The sequence below is a fragment of the Dendrobates tinctorius genome, unplaced genomic scaffold (assembly GCF_039654945.1).
Source record: "Dendrobates tinctorius isolate UK_male_01 unplaced genomic scaffold, ASM3965494v1 ptg000004l, whole genome shotgun sequence".
NCBI classification, from domain to species: domain Eukaryota; kingdom Metazoa; phylum Chordata; class Amphibia; order Anura; family Dendrobatidae; genus Dendrobates; species Dendrobates tinctorius.
The window spans coordinates 12,499,842-12,512,221 of record NW_027361672.1 but is presented as its reverse complement, the minus strand read 5'-3'; the positions used below and the strand labels follow the sequence as shown (position 1 = coordinate 12,512,221).

At 42.5% G+C, this 12,380-nt stretch overlaps 1 protein-coding gene across 2 annotated transcripts in view; it reads right to left on the bottom strand.

The window, feature by feature from the left end:
- CARMIL1 (capping protein regulator and myosin 1 linker 1) overlaps positions 1 to 12,380 on the bottom strand; it is a 331,630-nt gene that overhangs the window by 174,895 nt on the left and 144,355 nt on the right. For both annotated transcript variants that reach the window (XM_073566150.1, XM_073566151.1), the window contains exons 12-16: positions 11,258 to 11,344; positions 10,816 to 10,919; positions 9,888 to 9,965; positions 7,436 to 7,512; positions 6,106 to 6,210 (exon numbers count right to left, since the gene is read on the bottom strand). In XM_073566150.1, the coding sequence (XP_073422251.1) occupies positions 6,106 to 6,210; positions 7,436 to 7,512; positions 9,888 to 9,965; positions 10,816 to 10,919; positions 11,258 to 11,344 (451 nt within the window). The remainder of the gene's footprint in view (positions 1 to 6,105; positions 6,211 to 7,435; positions 7,513 to 9,887; positions 9,966 to 10,815; positions 10,920 to 11,257; positions 11,345 to 12,380) is intronic.

The following is a 12,380-nucleotide window of genomic DNA, read 5'->3' as shown; positions in this document are numbered from 1 at the left end:
GCATGTCTGACTAATTTTAAAAATGCTTATTTCGGCTGTGGAAGGGACGCTAAATAAAAGAGCCACCTTGACAGAATGCAGCATTAGTGCTGCACAAGGTGGCTCTTTTACTTAAAAACGCCTGGGGTGGGGGGTGGGGGTGGGGGGGGACAGGTTCCCTTTAATACAATTATTTACTACTATTCTACAGACCTGTTTACTATTGCATCTGTGGTCCAATCTGTGATATGATTTATAGATTAAAGGGAATCTGTCACCCCTTTTTTCGAATATGAGCTCCCGCCACCGACATCAGGGGCTTATCTGCAGCATTCTGTAATGCTGTAGATAAGCCCCCGATGTAACCTGAAAGAGAAGAAAAAAAGAGTTAGATTATACTCACCGGGGGTGGTCCGGTCCGGCGCCTCCCATCTTCATACGATGCCGTCCTCTTCTTTCCTTCCTGTTGTGGCTCCGGCTCCGGCGCACTGCTCTGCCCTGTTGAGGGCAGAGCAGAATACTCGTACTGCAGTGAGTATAATCTAACTCTTTTTTCTTATCTTTCAGGTTACATCGGGGACTTATCTACAGCATTACAGAATGCTGTAGATAAGCCCCTGATGTCGGTACCGGCAGCTCATATTCGAAAAAAGGGGTGACAAATTCCCTTAAAGTCCATTTAAACTACATGATTATCATGGAAAAACTATTGGTAGCATGTTTCATGACAACTGCACAATCTACACAGACTGCTAGTCCCCATGACAAACAAAATGCTTGTTCATTGAATGAACTGATCTTTTGGTTTGCACAAACAAACAATCATCGCTCTCAGCAGCACTATATCCTGTGTAAACAGGACCTGTGCTGCCGAGAACAATGGAACATATCTGCCCTGAATGATTTATTACACATAGTTTAGTACGCGTCTGAAGCTGGGTCAGCCCGTGTAAACAGGCTATTAAACAACTGCCGATCAGCAAAAAAGGAGATGTTCAGCGGTTCTTTGGTGCCACCGGTTGCCTAATGTTAAACGGACCCTATATAACTAAATAATTATCCTCCTATGTGTTTTTTGCTGTATGGCCACTATTATCCCTGCCGCTATGAAAGCAGTGCAGAGATTTCATCCTTCTTGGGTTAAAGTGGACATTTACTTTTAAGCAGTCATTTACGTGAAAAGGTCACTTTTATTGGGATTTTAATTTCTACCAAGTAATCCCCAGCTTAGATTACAAACTGACACTTTGTCAACATATACTGCGTTTGTCTGTAATTTCCAAGTGACAGTTTTATAGTGAGTCTGTCAACATAAAGTGACTGTTCAAACCAAGCACAGGCGCAAGCTGCCTTTTTCTTGATTGACCGCTTTGCCTTTGCTGGAGTCAGAGAAGGGTGAAGATAGAAAACAAGTACACAAGTAGGTGGGAAGCTGCACTGAACTGTTTGGTCATGCCAAGAATAAACCGACTGCCTGTGCTTGGTTTGAACAGTCAATGTGTGCTGTTAAGAGTACCCTTAATTGACGTAACAAATGTCAACACAGGTGAGACCATCTGCTTGTCAACCAACATCAAGACAAGGGTTAAAGGGAATCTGTTAGCACAGAATGACTGTTCAAACCAAGCATAGGCACTTGGTGCACTCTTAGTGTGGCCAAACATTTAATTGCATCTTACTACCTACTTGTTTTCTTGCCATTTCTGCCTTTCTTTGGCAGAAATAAAACCAGAATCAAAGAACAGGCAGAGTGTGGAGGCGTGGAGTTAGGCTAGTTTCACACTAGCGTTTGGAGGCGCAGCGGATGCTCGTCGTGAAGCTCCACCCCCTGCCGCACATCCTCCGGTCAGCTCTGCCTATGGGCGCATGATGCTGCATGCAACCTGCATACCCTATCTTTAGCATTGGGTACGCAGGCCGTGCGCAGGTATGCTTTTACCGCCGCATGCATCCTTTTGACGGTGTGGCGGTCGCACCAAAATGCAACACGTTGCGTTTGGCGCAGGTCGGCGCACCGTCAAAAGGACGTGTGCGGCGGCAAAAGCATTCCTGCGTATGGCCTGCTTACCCAATGCTAAAGATAGGGTATGCAGGTCGCATGCAGCGTCATGCGCCCACAGACGGAGCTGACCGGAGGCGCGGCAGGGGGCGGAGCTTCACGGCGAGCGTCCGCTGCGCCTCCAAACGCTAGTGTGAAACTAGCCATAGAGGGAAAACAAGTAGGTGGAAAGGTGGACTGAAATTTTTGGCCACACCAAGGGTACAGCAAGCGTCTGTACTTGGTTTGAACAGTCATTCTGAGTCCTTTTAATGCCATTCTTCTTAGCATACCCTCCAGCCTTGATTTACCAGCCTACCATATAGAAAGGTCACCAATTACAATGCTATTCTGTAACCAATAGTTGGGTGAGAGATCTTTATGTACAATGTATTCGTTCATAGATTTAGGAGTTACAATTACGGTTTACTTTCATAATTTCAGATTTGAAATTCCGTCAACTACTTCTATTAGAAAAAAAAAAAAAACCCTTACATTGCAAGAAATATGAAAAACATACTATGTGACTAGCTGCAACAACTCTGATTTGCTGTATGGAATAACATTTTGTTAATCAGGGTAATAGAGCGCTGTACTATGAAAAGGAACAGCTGCGGCGGCTGTCACATTCTATTGTAGGCTTTATTAGGCATTGGCATCAATGTGGCTGGAAAATAGTATGAAAGGCATTGACTACAGTGCAAGATAAAAGCCATTAATTGACTCTTCCTATAATCTTAAGGTCCACCCCACCTAGCCAGCAGCATCCCAGGTGCACTTTAAAGGTCTGTCTGCTGATATGTCTCTTAAAGCCGCAGATCACAGAAAATATGTGCTCCGGGATGTGACAGCAAATACTTGCACTGCCAGGTTTTTTTTGGGGGGCACACCCTAAATTCACATAAAAAAAAAAACCTTCAGGTCATAGAAAGTCTTTAATATACCCAACAAGCGATCAGTGATCACTAACTAAATGATACAGGTTCAGTGAGGCTTCAGCAAGAATATATGTTGGTCATAATACACCCAAGACAAAGCAGGTTTCATTATAGTGCAGCCTCTAAAAGAAGGATAAATCAAAATACCTGGCAATTTATTCTCTGTCATCAGTCATGGAGTCAACAGATTATGGACATAAAAAAAGATGAGAAAATAAGAAAAAATCTGCCCCAAGGCCATATCTTATCCTCACATCACTGGCACAGAGAACTTCCAGAAACATTTGCATGCATATCTGGATCCGCATATTCTCTGTAGGTGTATTTCCCAGGCACCGCTCCTTATTTGGAGAATGCCCCATTCACCACACCTTCATCAGTCACAACAAACACAATTTAGCCTCTAGGTGGAAAATGTAAGTAGCAGATTCTGTACATCAAGCAAATGAGAACATCTCAGATAATTTCACTCTCTCCCCTCCTTAGTATATCGACTGTCACGCTCTAAAACTATGTAAAGATATGTAATGGAGAGACCTGCCTGAGGCTGGCATGTGAAGAATGACATATTGCCGAGCAGCTCCATTTCTCACAACTCACACTGTGATCTGATTATATACTGCGAACCATCACATAAATGCAAACTATTCCACAGCCAGACAAATAATACAAATGCTGGCAACCAGGAAATATAAAGGGGTTTTCCATCTCATAAACTGAAGGACTATCACTCTGGGACCTATGCCTTTGGGGTGCCAATTTCTCAGATGAATGGACCCACCACTGAAGTAACGCCAAACCCCCTTCACTGTACGGAATCCCCTGGTCATCCAGCTGTGCAGGGAAGCAGCCCCATTTAGGTGAATGGAGCCACCTGCAGCTGCCTGCATAGCTCGGAGGTCAGGAGGACCACCAGGTAAGGAGTAATTAGAAGAGGATGCAGCACCGCACTTTCAATCTCACTGTAGGATAGGAGATAAACGTCATTATTTTCAGCAATCACTATAATGGTAGTCCCTGGTTCTGGCTTTTCAAATATGCAACCTTATAAAACATCATTGAAAAGGTGTGTAGGATTAAAAAAGCACCAAATTAAAAGGGTAAATAAAAAAATTTCTAATTTTCTGAAGAGGTTGTCATGTTTAGTAAACCCTACTGGATCATTTTGAGTTAAAAGAAGGGAATCCCTGATGCTGATCCCAAATCAGAGAGAGCAAGCCTATTGGCTTTATGGACAGCCTTTAGATTTCATTGACCACGTTCTAATGGTTCACTTTTCTAGCAGTAGCACTGAACACCGAAATCAGTAACGCAAATGAAGACATTTTCCTGCATATATACAGTAGCATGTAAAAGATTGGGCACCTCTGGTCAAAATTACTGTTATTGTGAACAGTTAAGCAGGAAGATGAGGACCTAAAAGTTAAAGATGAGAGTCAGTGATAAGCGGTCATAGAGGAGCGCTTAAGAAGCAACCCAGGGGCAGACAAAATTGTCAGGTCTCCACCGCAGCTCCAGCCGAAAACCTCCAATGGAGGATAGGAGCAATGAGAAAATGGAAGTTCCACCTGATGAAGACGGATCCTCCGTCGAAACGCGTTGTGGTTTAACCCCATCTCTTGTCCGAGTCTCTTTCCTGCGCTCCTAAGACCGTTTCCATTTTCTCATAAAAGTTAAAAATGACACATTTCCTTTGTATTTTAGTCCAAAAATAATAAAAAAAAAACATGGGCCCATGCAAAAGTTTGGGCATCCTGCATGGTTAGTAGCTAGTAGCACCCCCCTTTTGCAAGTATCACAGATTGTAAACACTTTTTGCAGCCAGACAAGTGTGTTTCAATTTTTGTTTGACGTATTTTCATCCATTCTTCCTTCGAAAATTCTTCCAGTTCTGTGAGATTCCTGGGTCATCTTGCATGCATTGCTATTTTGAGGTCTAGCCACAGATTTTCAACAATGTTCAGATCAGGGGAATGTGAGGGCCATTGTTAAACCTTCAGCTTGCGCTTTTTGAGATAGTCTATTGTGGATTATGATGTGGGCTTAATATCATAATCTATTTGTAGAAGCCATCCTCTTTTCAACTTTTTTTTTTTTTTTTTTTTACAGATGGTGATATTTTTGCATCAAGAATTTGTGGACATGTCATTGAACCCAATCTTCACTCTAATAGTAAAATGTTCCAAGTTCCATTGGCTGCAACACAACCCAAAATCTTCTCCTGGTTTGTGGGCCTCCATCATTTTCAGAGTGCTAGGCATCTGCTTAGAAGAACCCATGGCTGCGTTTTTTTTTAGCACAAGGTTAGAGGAGGATGGGTCTTCATGAACTGGTAAATTTGCGTCACCTAGCCTTTCCAAATGATGATCGTGAAGAAGCTATAACCCTATATAATGTCTGAAACCTTTGCTAAAGTTATCTGAGCACACAAATCTCCAGGGGTACCCAAACTTTTGCAAAACTTACTTTTTGTAAGTTTTAAAATGAGAAAAAAAACAAACCATTTTTTTCCCTAAAATACAAAGGAAATGTGTTCTCGTTAACTTTAGCCCTATCAGAGATCATTTCATCTTCAACTTGCTTAACTGTTCACAATAATAGTAATTTTGACCAGGGGTGCCAAAACTTTTACATGCCACTGTATGAGGGGCACAAAGCAGATAAAGGTCTGGGTTCAGCAGAACCCTAATGCAAACCATAAATGGAGATAGCACAGGCAAGATGATAGGACAAATCAATAAGCAAAGCAGAGTAACTATAACTCATAACTAACTAGTATGAAAGACAGCAGATAATACTCAGATTAAAAAGTGAAACTAATTACATAGCATAATTTCCAGAATTCCCTCCAGACATGAATCCCTGTCCCCTAAAGCACATTTTGCCCTGCTTTGTCAGGGGGTGCAGGGACACACAGCTGGAGGGAATTATACATTGTAAATAGTTTTGCTACTTATTATATTTTTTCATATACGTAGAGCTCATTGATTGTGTAGAACATACGGTACATTTATTTTTCCAACATCGTTCTTTTGTTACAGTTTAATAGCTTAGGGACTTGGCTTCACAATGTGGAAGGGCAGGAAAGTCAACGAAATGCTGAAGTTATAATAAAAAAAAAAAAAACAAAAAAAAAGAGAGAGAACTTACTTCAGAGGCTCAGGGGAGAGTTTGGTTCCAGAAAAGTTGATGTGCGATAAAGCAAGAGAGCTGCTAAAAAACTGTTTAAAAGAAGGTGGCACTTCTTTTCCTTTCCTGTAGGTTACAAATAGGAACATTATGTTTAATCTGACAAATCATCGAAACATGAGGCAACTATGCCTTAAAATACATACTAATCTTAATTTTCAAGATTACAAAAGAAAAAAAAAAAAAAGAAGACTCAACAATCCAACAATATATAAGAAAAAGACCACTGAAGGCCAAGACTGGCTGTTCCTTAAGGATGTGAATGATGGCACAAGTGCCGTATATACTCGCGCATAAGCCGAGCACCGTGTTGCATTTTGGTGGGCTCGGTGCACCGTCAAAAGGACGCATGCGCCGGCAAACGCATACCTGCGCACAGCCTGCGTACCCAATGCGAAAGATAGAGTACGCAGGTCGCATGCAGCGTCATGCGCCCATAGGCGGAGCGGCCGGGAGGAGGCGTGACCGGGAGCGGAGCTTAGCAGCGGCCATGCGCAGACCGATGCAGGTCAGTGAAACGCTAGTCTGAAACTAGCCTTATGGGGGCATATTCAATGGAGCAGCATATGGGGGCATATTTAGTGGAGCATCTTATGGGGGCAGCATATGGAGGCACATTCAGTGGAGCATCTTAAGGGGGCAGCATATGGGGCATAATCTATGGAGCATCTTATGGGGCCATAACCTTTATGGAGCGGCATATAATTCTATGGAGCATCTAATGGGGCGATTATTAACCTTTGTGCAGCATTATATGGGGTGTATTTTGCATGGAGCATCTTATGGGGTCCATCATGAACTGTATGAAGCATTATATGGGGATCCTGATTCAATATGGCTATTCAAAAACATTTAACCTACTGATGTCTCAATTAATTTTACTTTTATTGGTATCTATTTTTATTTTTGAAATTTACCAGTAGCTGCTGCATTTTCCACCCTAGGCTTATACGCGAGTCAATAAGTTTTCCCAGTTTTTTGTGGCAAAATTAAGGGGGTCGGCTTATACACGGGTCGGCCTATACACAAGTATATACGGTACTCTAAATGTACGTCATAATGGCCATCAGTTACAGCAATTCTGATTCCTAGGTCATTAGAGATTACATCCTATGCAGATACACTGTATTACCCAGAAACTTGATACTAAATTTTGATCGCATTGCCTACCTAACAACTAATAACATGAATTACCGGTAATTGATTAAAAAAAATGGCAGAAAAAAAAATAAAGCTCCAAATCTGTAAACTAAATTGATACCTCAAGGTACGCGAGAAGTGGGGTTCATACCTGTGAGGAAAGAATGTCCTAGAAAGGTTGAGTGTAGAAAGGTGCAGTAAGCAACCACGCATTAGAGCGCCACATACCTAGAGTGGGAACAACGGGGCAGTCATTACAGCATAGTTCACACCATATCATAGTACACTACTTATTACATGCAAGCCATGACGGCATGAACGTCGTCAACGGATCCCAGTGAATACAATGTGTGTCAATTAGAGTTCCAAAAAAAATTGCCATTAGGAAAAATATGTCTGTGTTATAGGTAATCTGTCTCCAGGCTTTTCAACCCTATCATAGAGCAACTTAATGTAGGGGCAGAGACTCTAATTCAGTTATTGGGCTGCTTGCTGCAGTTAAAATCACTGTTTTATCTGCTATAGATCTAGCAGTTCTGTAAATGCTGAGCTCTGTATAACCCCATCCCCAACTGACTGGCTGTTTTCTGTGTACACTTTGCATTGGCAGAAAGTTGTCTATCATTGGTGGAGGCAGGTTTATACAAAATAGAAGTATAGAGGACTACAGGAAGCAGGTACTCTAGTGATAAAATCACTTTCACCAGGAGGAGATAATCAAGTCTACAGCAATCAACTCAGTAAGTGACACATCACTGGAATCAGGGTCTCTGTCTACATTAGGCGGCTCTCAGATAGGTGGAGAAAGCCTGGTGACAGATTCCTTTTAAGCAAATGAATGCATTTTAGTGGTCATGTTTCAGTAAACCATGTTAAAGGGGTTGTCTGATCCAAGTCAATAAGTCTACAGTCACTGTGTGGGCTGTGGGGACGCCCCGATTTCTGAGCTGGGACCCCAGGGTATGCATGAGTTTTACATACTCCTGGCCAGAGCCCGTCTAGAGGGCATTGCCTTGCTCCATACAATTCTAATGAATGAGGCTGCGCCCCGACTAGACACATAGACATCCAGTGGGCGTGGCCGACTAGAGGGCATGACCTCACTCCTTACAAGTATATGGAGCGAGACCACGCCCACCGGTTGGGAGTATGTAGAACTTCTACCCTCTGGTCGCGGCTCAGAAATCGGTGAACTCTCGCAGTGCACAGTACGTGCCTTAGGGGGATTCATAAGTCCGCAGTCACACAGATTTACTGCAAACGAATCAATCTGGACCGGACAACCCCTTTAAGCATCACACAACATACATATATGTGGAATACAGGTTCGCTACTTCATAAAAAAAAGCCATAAAATGTAGTCTCTAATTCCAACCAATAGCTATAGAAGTAATATATAAACCCAAATAATTCCAAACATGTGAATAATAACAATGTAGCAGGAATTACAGCTGCTAAGACCAACAGTTAAGCTCGGGATAGGTTAGTGACTATAACTATATGCCCTGGTTTGGCATGACCTCATCCCAAGCCCCAGGGTTGCTTGTTACAGCCCTTGAAGACATAAGCATTAACTATAAGGCTATGTGCACACGTTGAGGAATTGCCGTGGAAATTTTTGCGGGAATTCCACAACTCCCTGCCGCGGAAAATTCCGCATGTGTAATTCCCGCGTATTTCCCGCATTTTATCTAGCGTTTTGCAAGTGCAATTAGCTTGCAGAATGCTAGCGTTTTCCAAGAGATCTGTAGCATCGCTTGGAAAATTGATTGACAGTTTGGTCACACTTATCAAACAGTGTTTGACAAGTATGACCAACTTTTTACTATTGAGGCGGCCTATGCAGCATCAATAGTAAAAAGATATAAAGTTAAAAATTAAAAAAAAATAAAAAGGTGTTTTTCTCACCTTCTGGCGTCCCGCGCAGCGTCCCCGATCCTCGCGATGCTCCCGGAAAGTCCCGTTCCCAGCGATGCCTTGCGACAATGACCTTTGATGACGTAGCGGTCTCGCGAGACCGCTAGGGTGTCGCGAGACTGCGACTTCATCAAAGGTCATTGTCGCAAGGCATCGCTGGAAACGGGACTTGCCGGGAGCATCGCGAGGATCGGGGACGCTGCGTGGAACGCTGGAAGGTGAGAAAAACACCATTTTTTATTTTAATTCTGTTTTTTACAGGGATATGGTACCCAGGGCCTGGAGGACAGTCTACTCTCCTCAAGACCGTGGGTACCATCCGCACATTTTCCGCTTACTTTGCGCATGGTGGCCATAGCCACATGTGGAAAGTAAGCGGAACAATGCTTTCCTATGTGTGCGGAATTCCCGCGAATCCGCACAAAGAATGAGCATGCTGCGAATTTTTTCGCTATGCGATTTTGCCACGGAAAAATACGCAGCATTAGCACAGCATGTGCGGAATGCCATTGAATACGCGTTTTTGCGGCAAAAAAATGCGGCAAAAACGCAGGAATTCCGGACGTGTGCACAGTCACACAGCCTAATAAGCCTAGATGAAAATACCATATTACAATGATTGCAGCAGCAATTTCATCCCCTGTTCTATAGGCAGATATTAAAAGACACAAAGATTCTATGATTACCGCATCTGCTGAACACTCAGTGTTCGATAAATCCAGGTACTTAATGGCATTTGGCTGTGCCAAAAAAGTATACAAATACTAGAAGGAAAAAAAAAAAAACAATTACAGGATTGGAATGTGAACACAATACACACAGTATATACTTGTACAAGTCATTAATAATACGCTGGGTTTTCTGTGTAAGTTATAGGTTTTTACAGTTTAAGGAAAAAATAAAAGAAAACTCAGAGCTAAAACATGACTGTATAACAAAAGCATAAAGTGAAGCTCTACTCTTAAATGTGGCCAAGATTCGAGCAGTCAGATTAAAAGGGGGTCTCCACCACTTTTATACTGATTACATATCCTTAAGATAAACAAGAACAACAATACATTGTGAAAGTAAATGCTGAATATTCTTACATAAACTAGAATTTAGGTCAATTTGAAGAGGTTGTCCACTACTTTTACACTGATGGCCTCTCCTTAGGACAATTCACCAATGTCTGATCAGCCGGGTTCCGACACCCGGTATCCCCGCCAATCAGCTGTTATCGGTGCGTGCAGCGGTAAACACTCACTTGCCAAGACGCTCTGTCTATTTGTAGGGCCGTGTATCTGCCTCCTATTGGTTTGAATAGGAGGCGGATCTGTAGTACCAGGCCCCGGCCACTAGAAGTAGACGAAGCAGCTCTCCGAGTACTACCTTCGGCTGGCGCACACCTCTGACACCGGTAGAAGCTGATCGGGGGGGGGGGGTGTTGGACCTCGATTGATCAGACATTGGATAGGCCATCAATGTAAAAGTAGTGAACAACCTCTTTAATGCCCAAATAGTATAAAAGGGTAGGCGCACAATGTAAAACATATAACATTATAGGGAGATGGACTACTTGCGTATTTCATTAACATTGCTGTCTATACACACGAAGTGTAGTACTGTACATACCGAAAGCTCATCACCGCGGAGGATATTCCCTGAGAGGTCGAGGTGGTTAAGGGTGGTTGCAATCAACTGCATTGCATTCAATGACTGGGAAAGGCTATTCACTCCTAGGAATAGGAATTGAATCACAGATTAAAAAGATAAAATACAGAATTAAATAAACCTAGCGGTGGTAATACTGTATACTATTTATTAGCAATATTGCTTTTTGTTTTCAATAGATTCCATACAACATTTTGATTCTATGCTGAAAATTCATGCCATATACATTAAGGAAAAGCAAAACTCCTCAACTTTGGTGTCACCAGGCAAATGTATATGCGGGTCTCACAACTCACCCTCACAGAGGATGGTTAAGGCTCAGTTCTTGGCCCTAGATCTTTATCTACATACCCCACCCCACCACACACAATGATAATAAAATGACATCATACACATTACATACCTTTTGGTGATATTGAGGTTTTTGACAAATTTAAATGTATCAGTCCCCTAGGTAGTTTGGCAAACTGTGTGCTCAAAAAAGACACACCTGTAAAGATCACACAGAATATAATGTCAATATGTGTACATCAACGGATATATAAAATCATGCTGTATTGGTGGATTGAATTAAATAACTTTTATTTTTAATATACACAATGATCAGCCTTTGCAGTGTTCATATCTTGCTGAGCAGCAGTTGAAAGGAGCTTCTAAAAGAGTATGAAATGGACATTCAAGCAAACCCCCTGCGGCAAAGTGTTTGGCAGAGATGGAGGCAAAATAAGGCAGTGAAGTATATTACAAAAAAAAATAACTCGCAAAAGGCTAAATTATATATCTCTATTATATACATATACACACACACTGTACATACATACACATATACACACACAAAAACAGGTGTGGAGCAACTTCTTAAAGTGTATGTGTGTTAAATGGCGAACCTAAATATCATTATGCTCTATTCATGGAAAAATCAGCACCTGCCACCTCGGCAATGTATGTGAAAAATGAGGATGAATGAACTCATGGAGATCAACATCCAACACTGCGGAGACACCATCACATGTTTCTCAACGCAGTGATTCTAGAGCAATGCCCCCATTCCTTATGGGAAATATGCAAAAACATGCAAAACACAAGCCGCGGAGACACCATCACATGTTTCTCAACGCAAGCAATGACTAGCCAGGTCTTTCCCCGGGAAGGAACAACCACAGGAAGGGCAGTCTCCAATTAAGGAAACCACCTATGCCAAAACATGGTATCCATCCACGGACAGCTGATTCCGGGTATTGCCCCTCATCAGTGTGGAGTAGGAAACTGGCTAGTAGGAAACATGTGATGGTGTCTCCGCAGTGTTGGATGTTGATTCTCCATGAGTTCATTCATCCTCATTTTTCACAGTCTTTTACTAGGCATTGCTCCTACTAGCCAGTTTCCTACTCCACACTGATGAGGGGCAATACCCCGAAACAGCTGTCTGTGGATGGATACCATGTTTTGGCATAGGTGGTTTACTTCATTGGAGACTGCCCTTCCCGTGGTTGTTCCTTCCCGGGGAAAGACCTGGCTAGTCATTG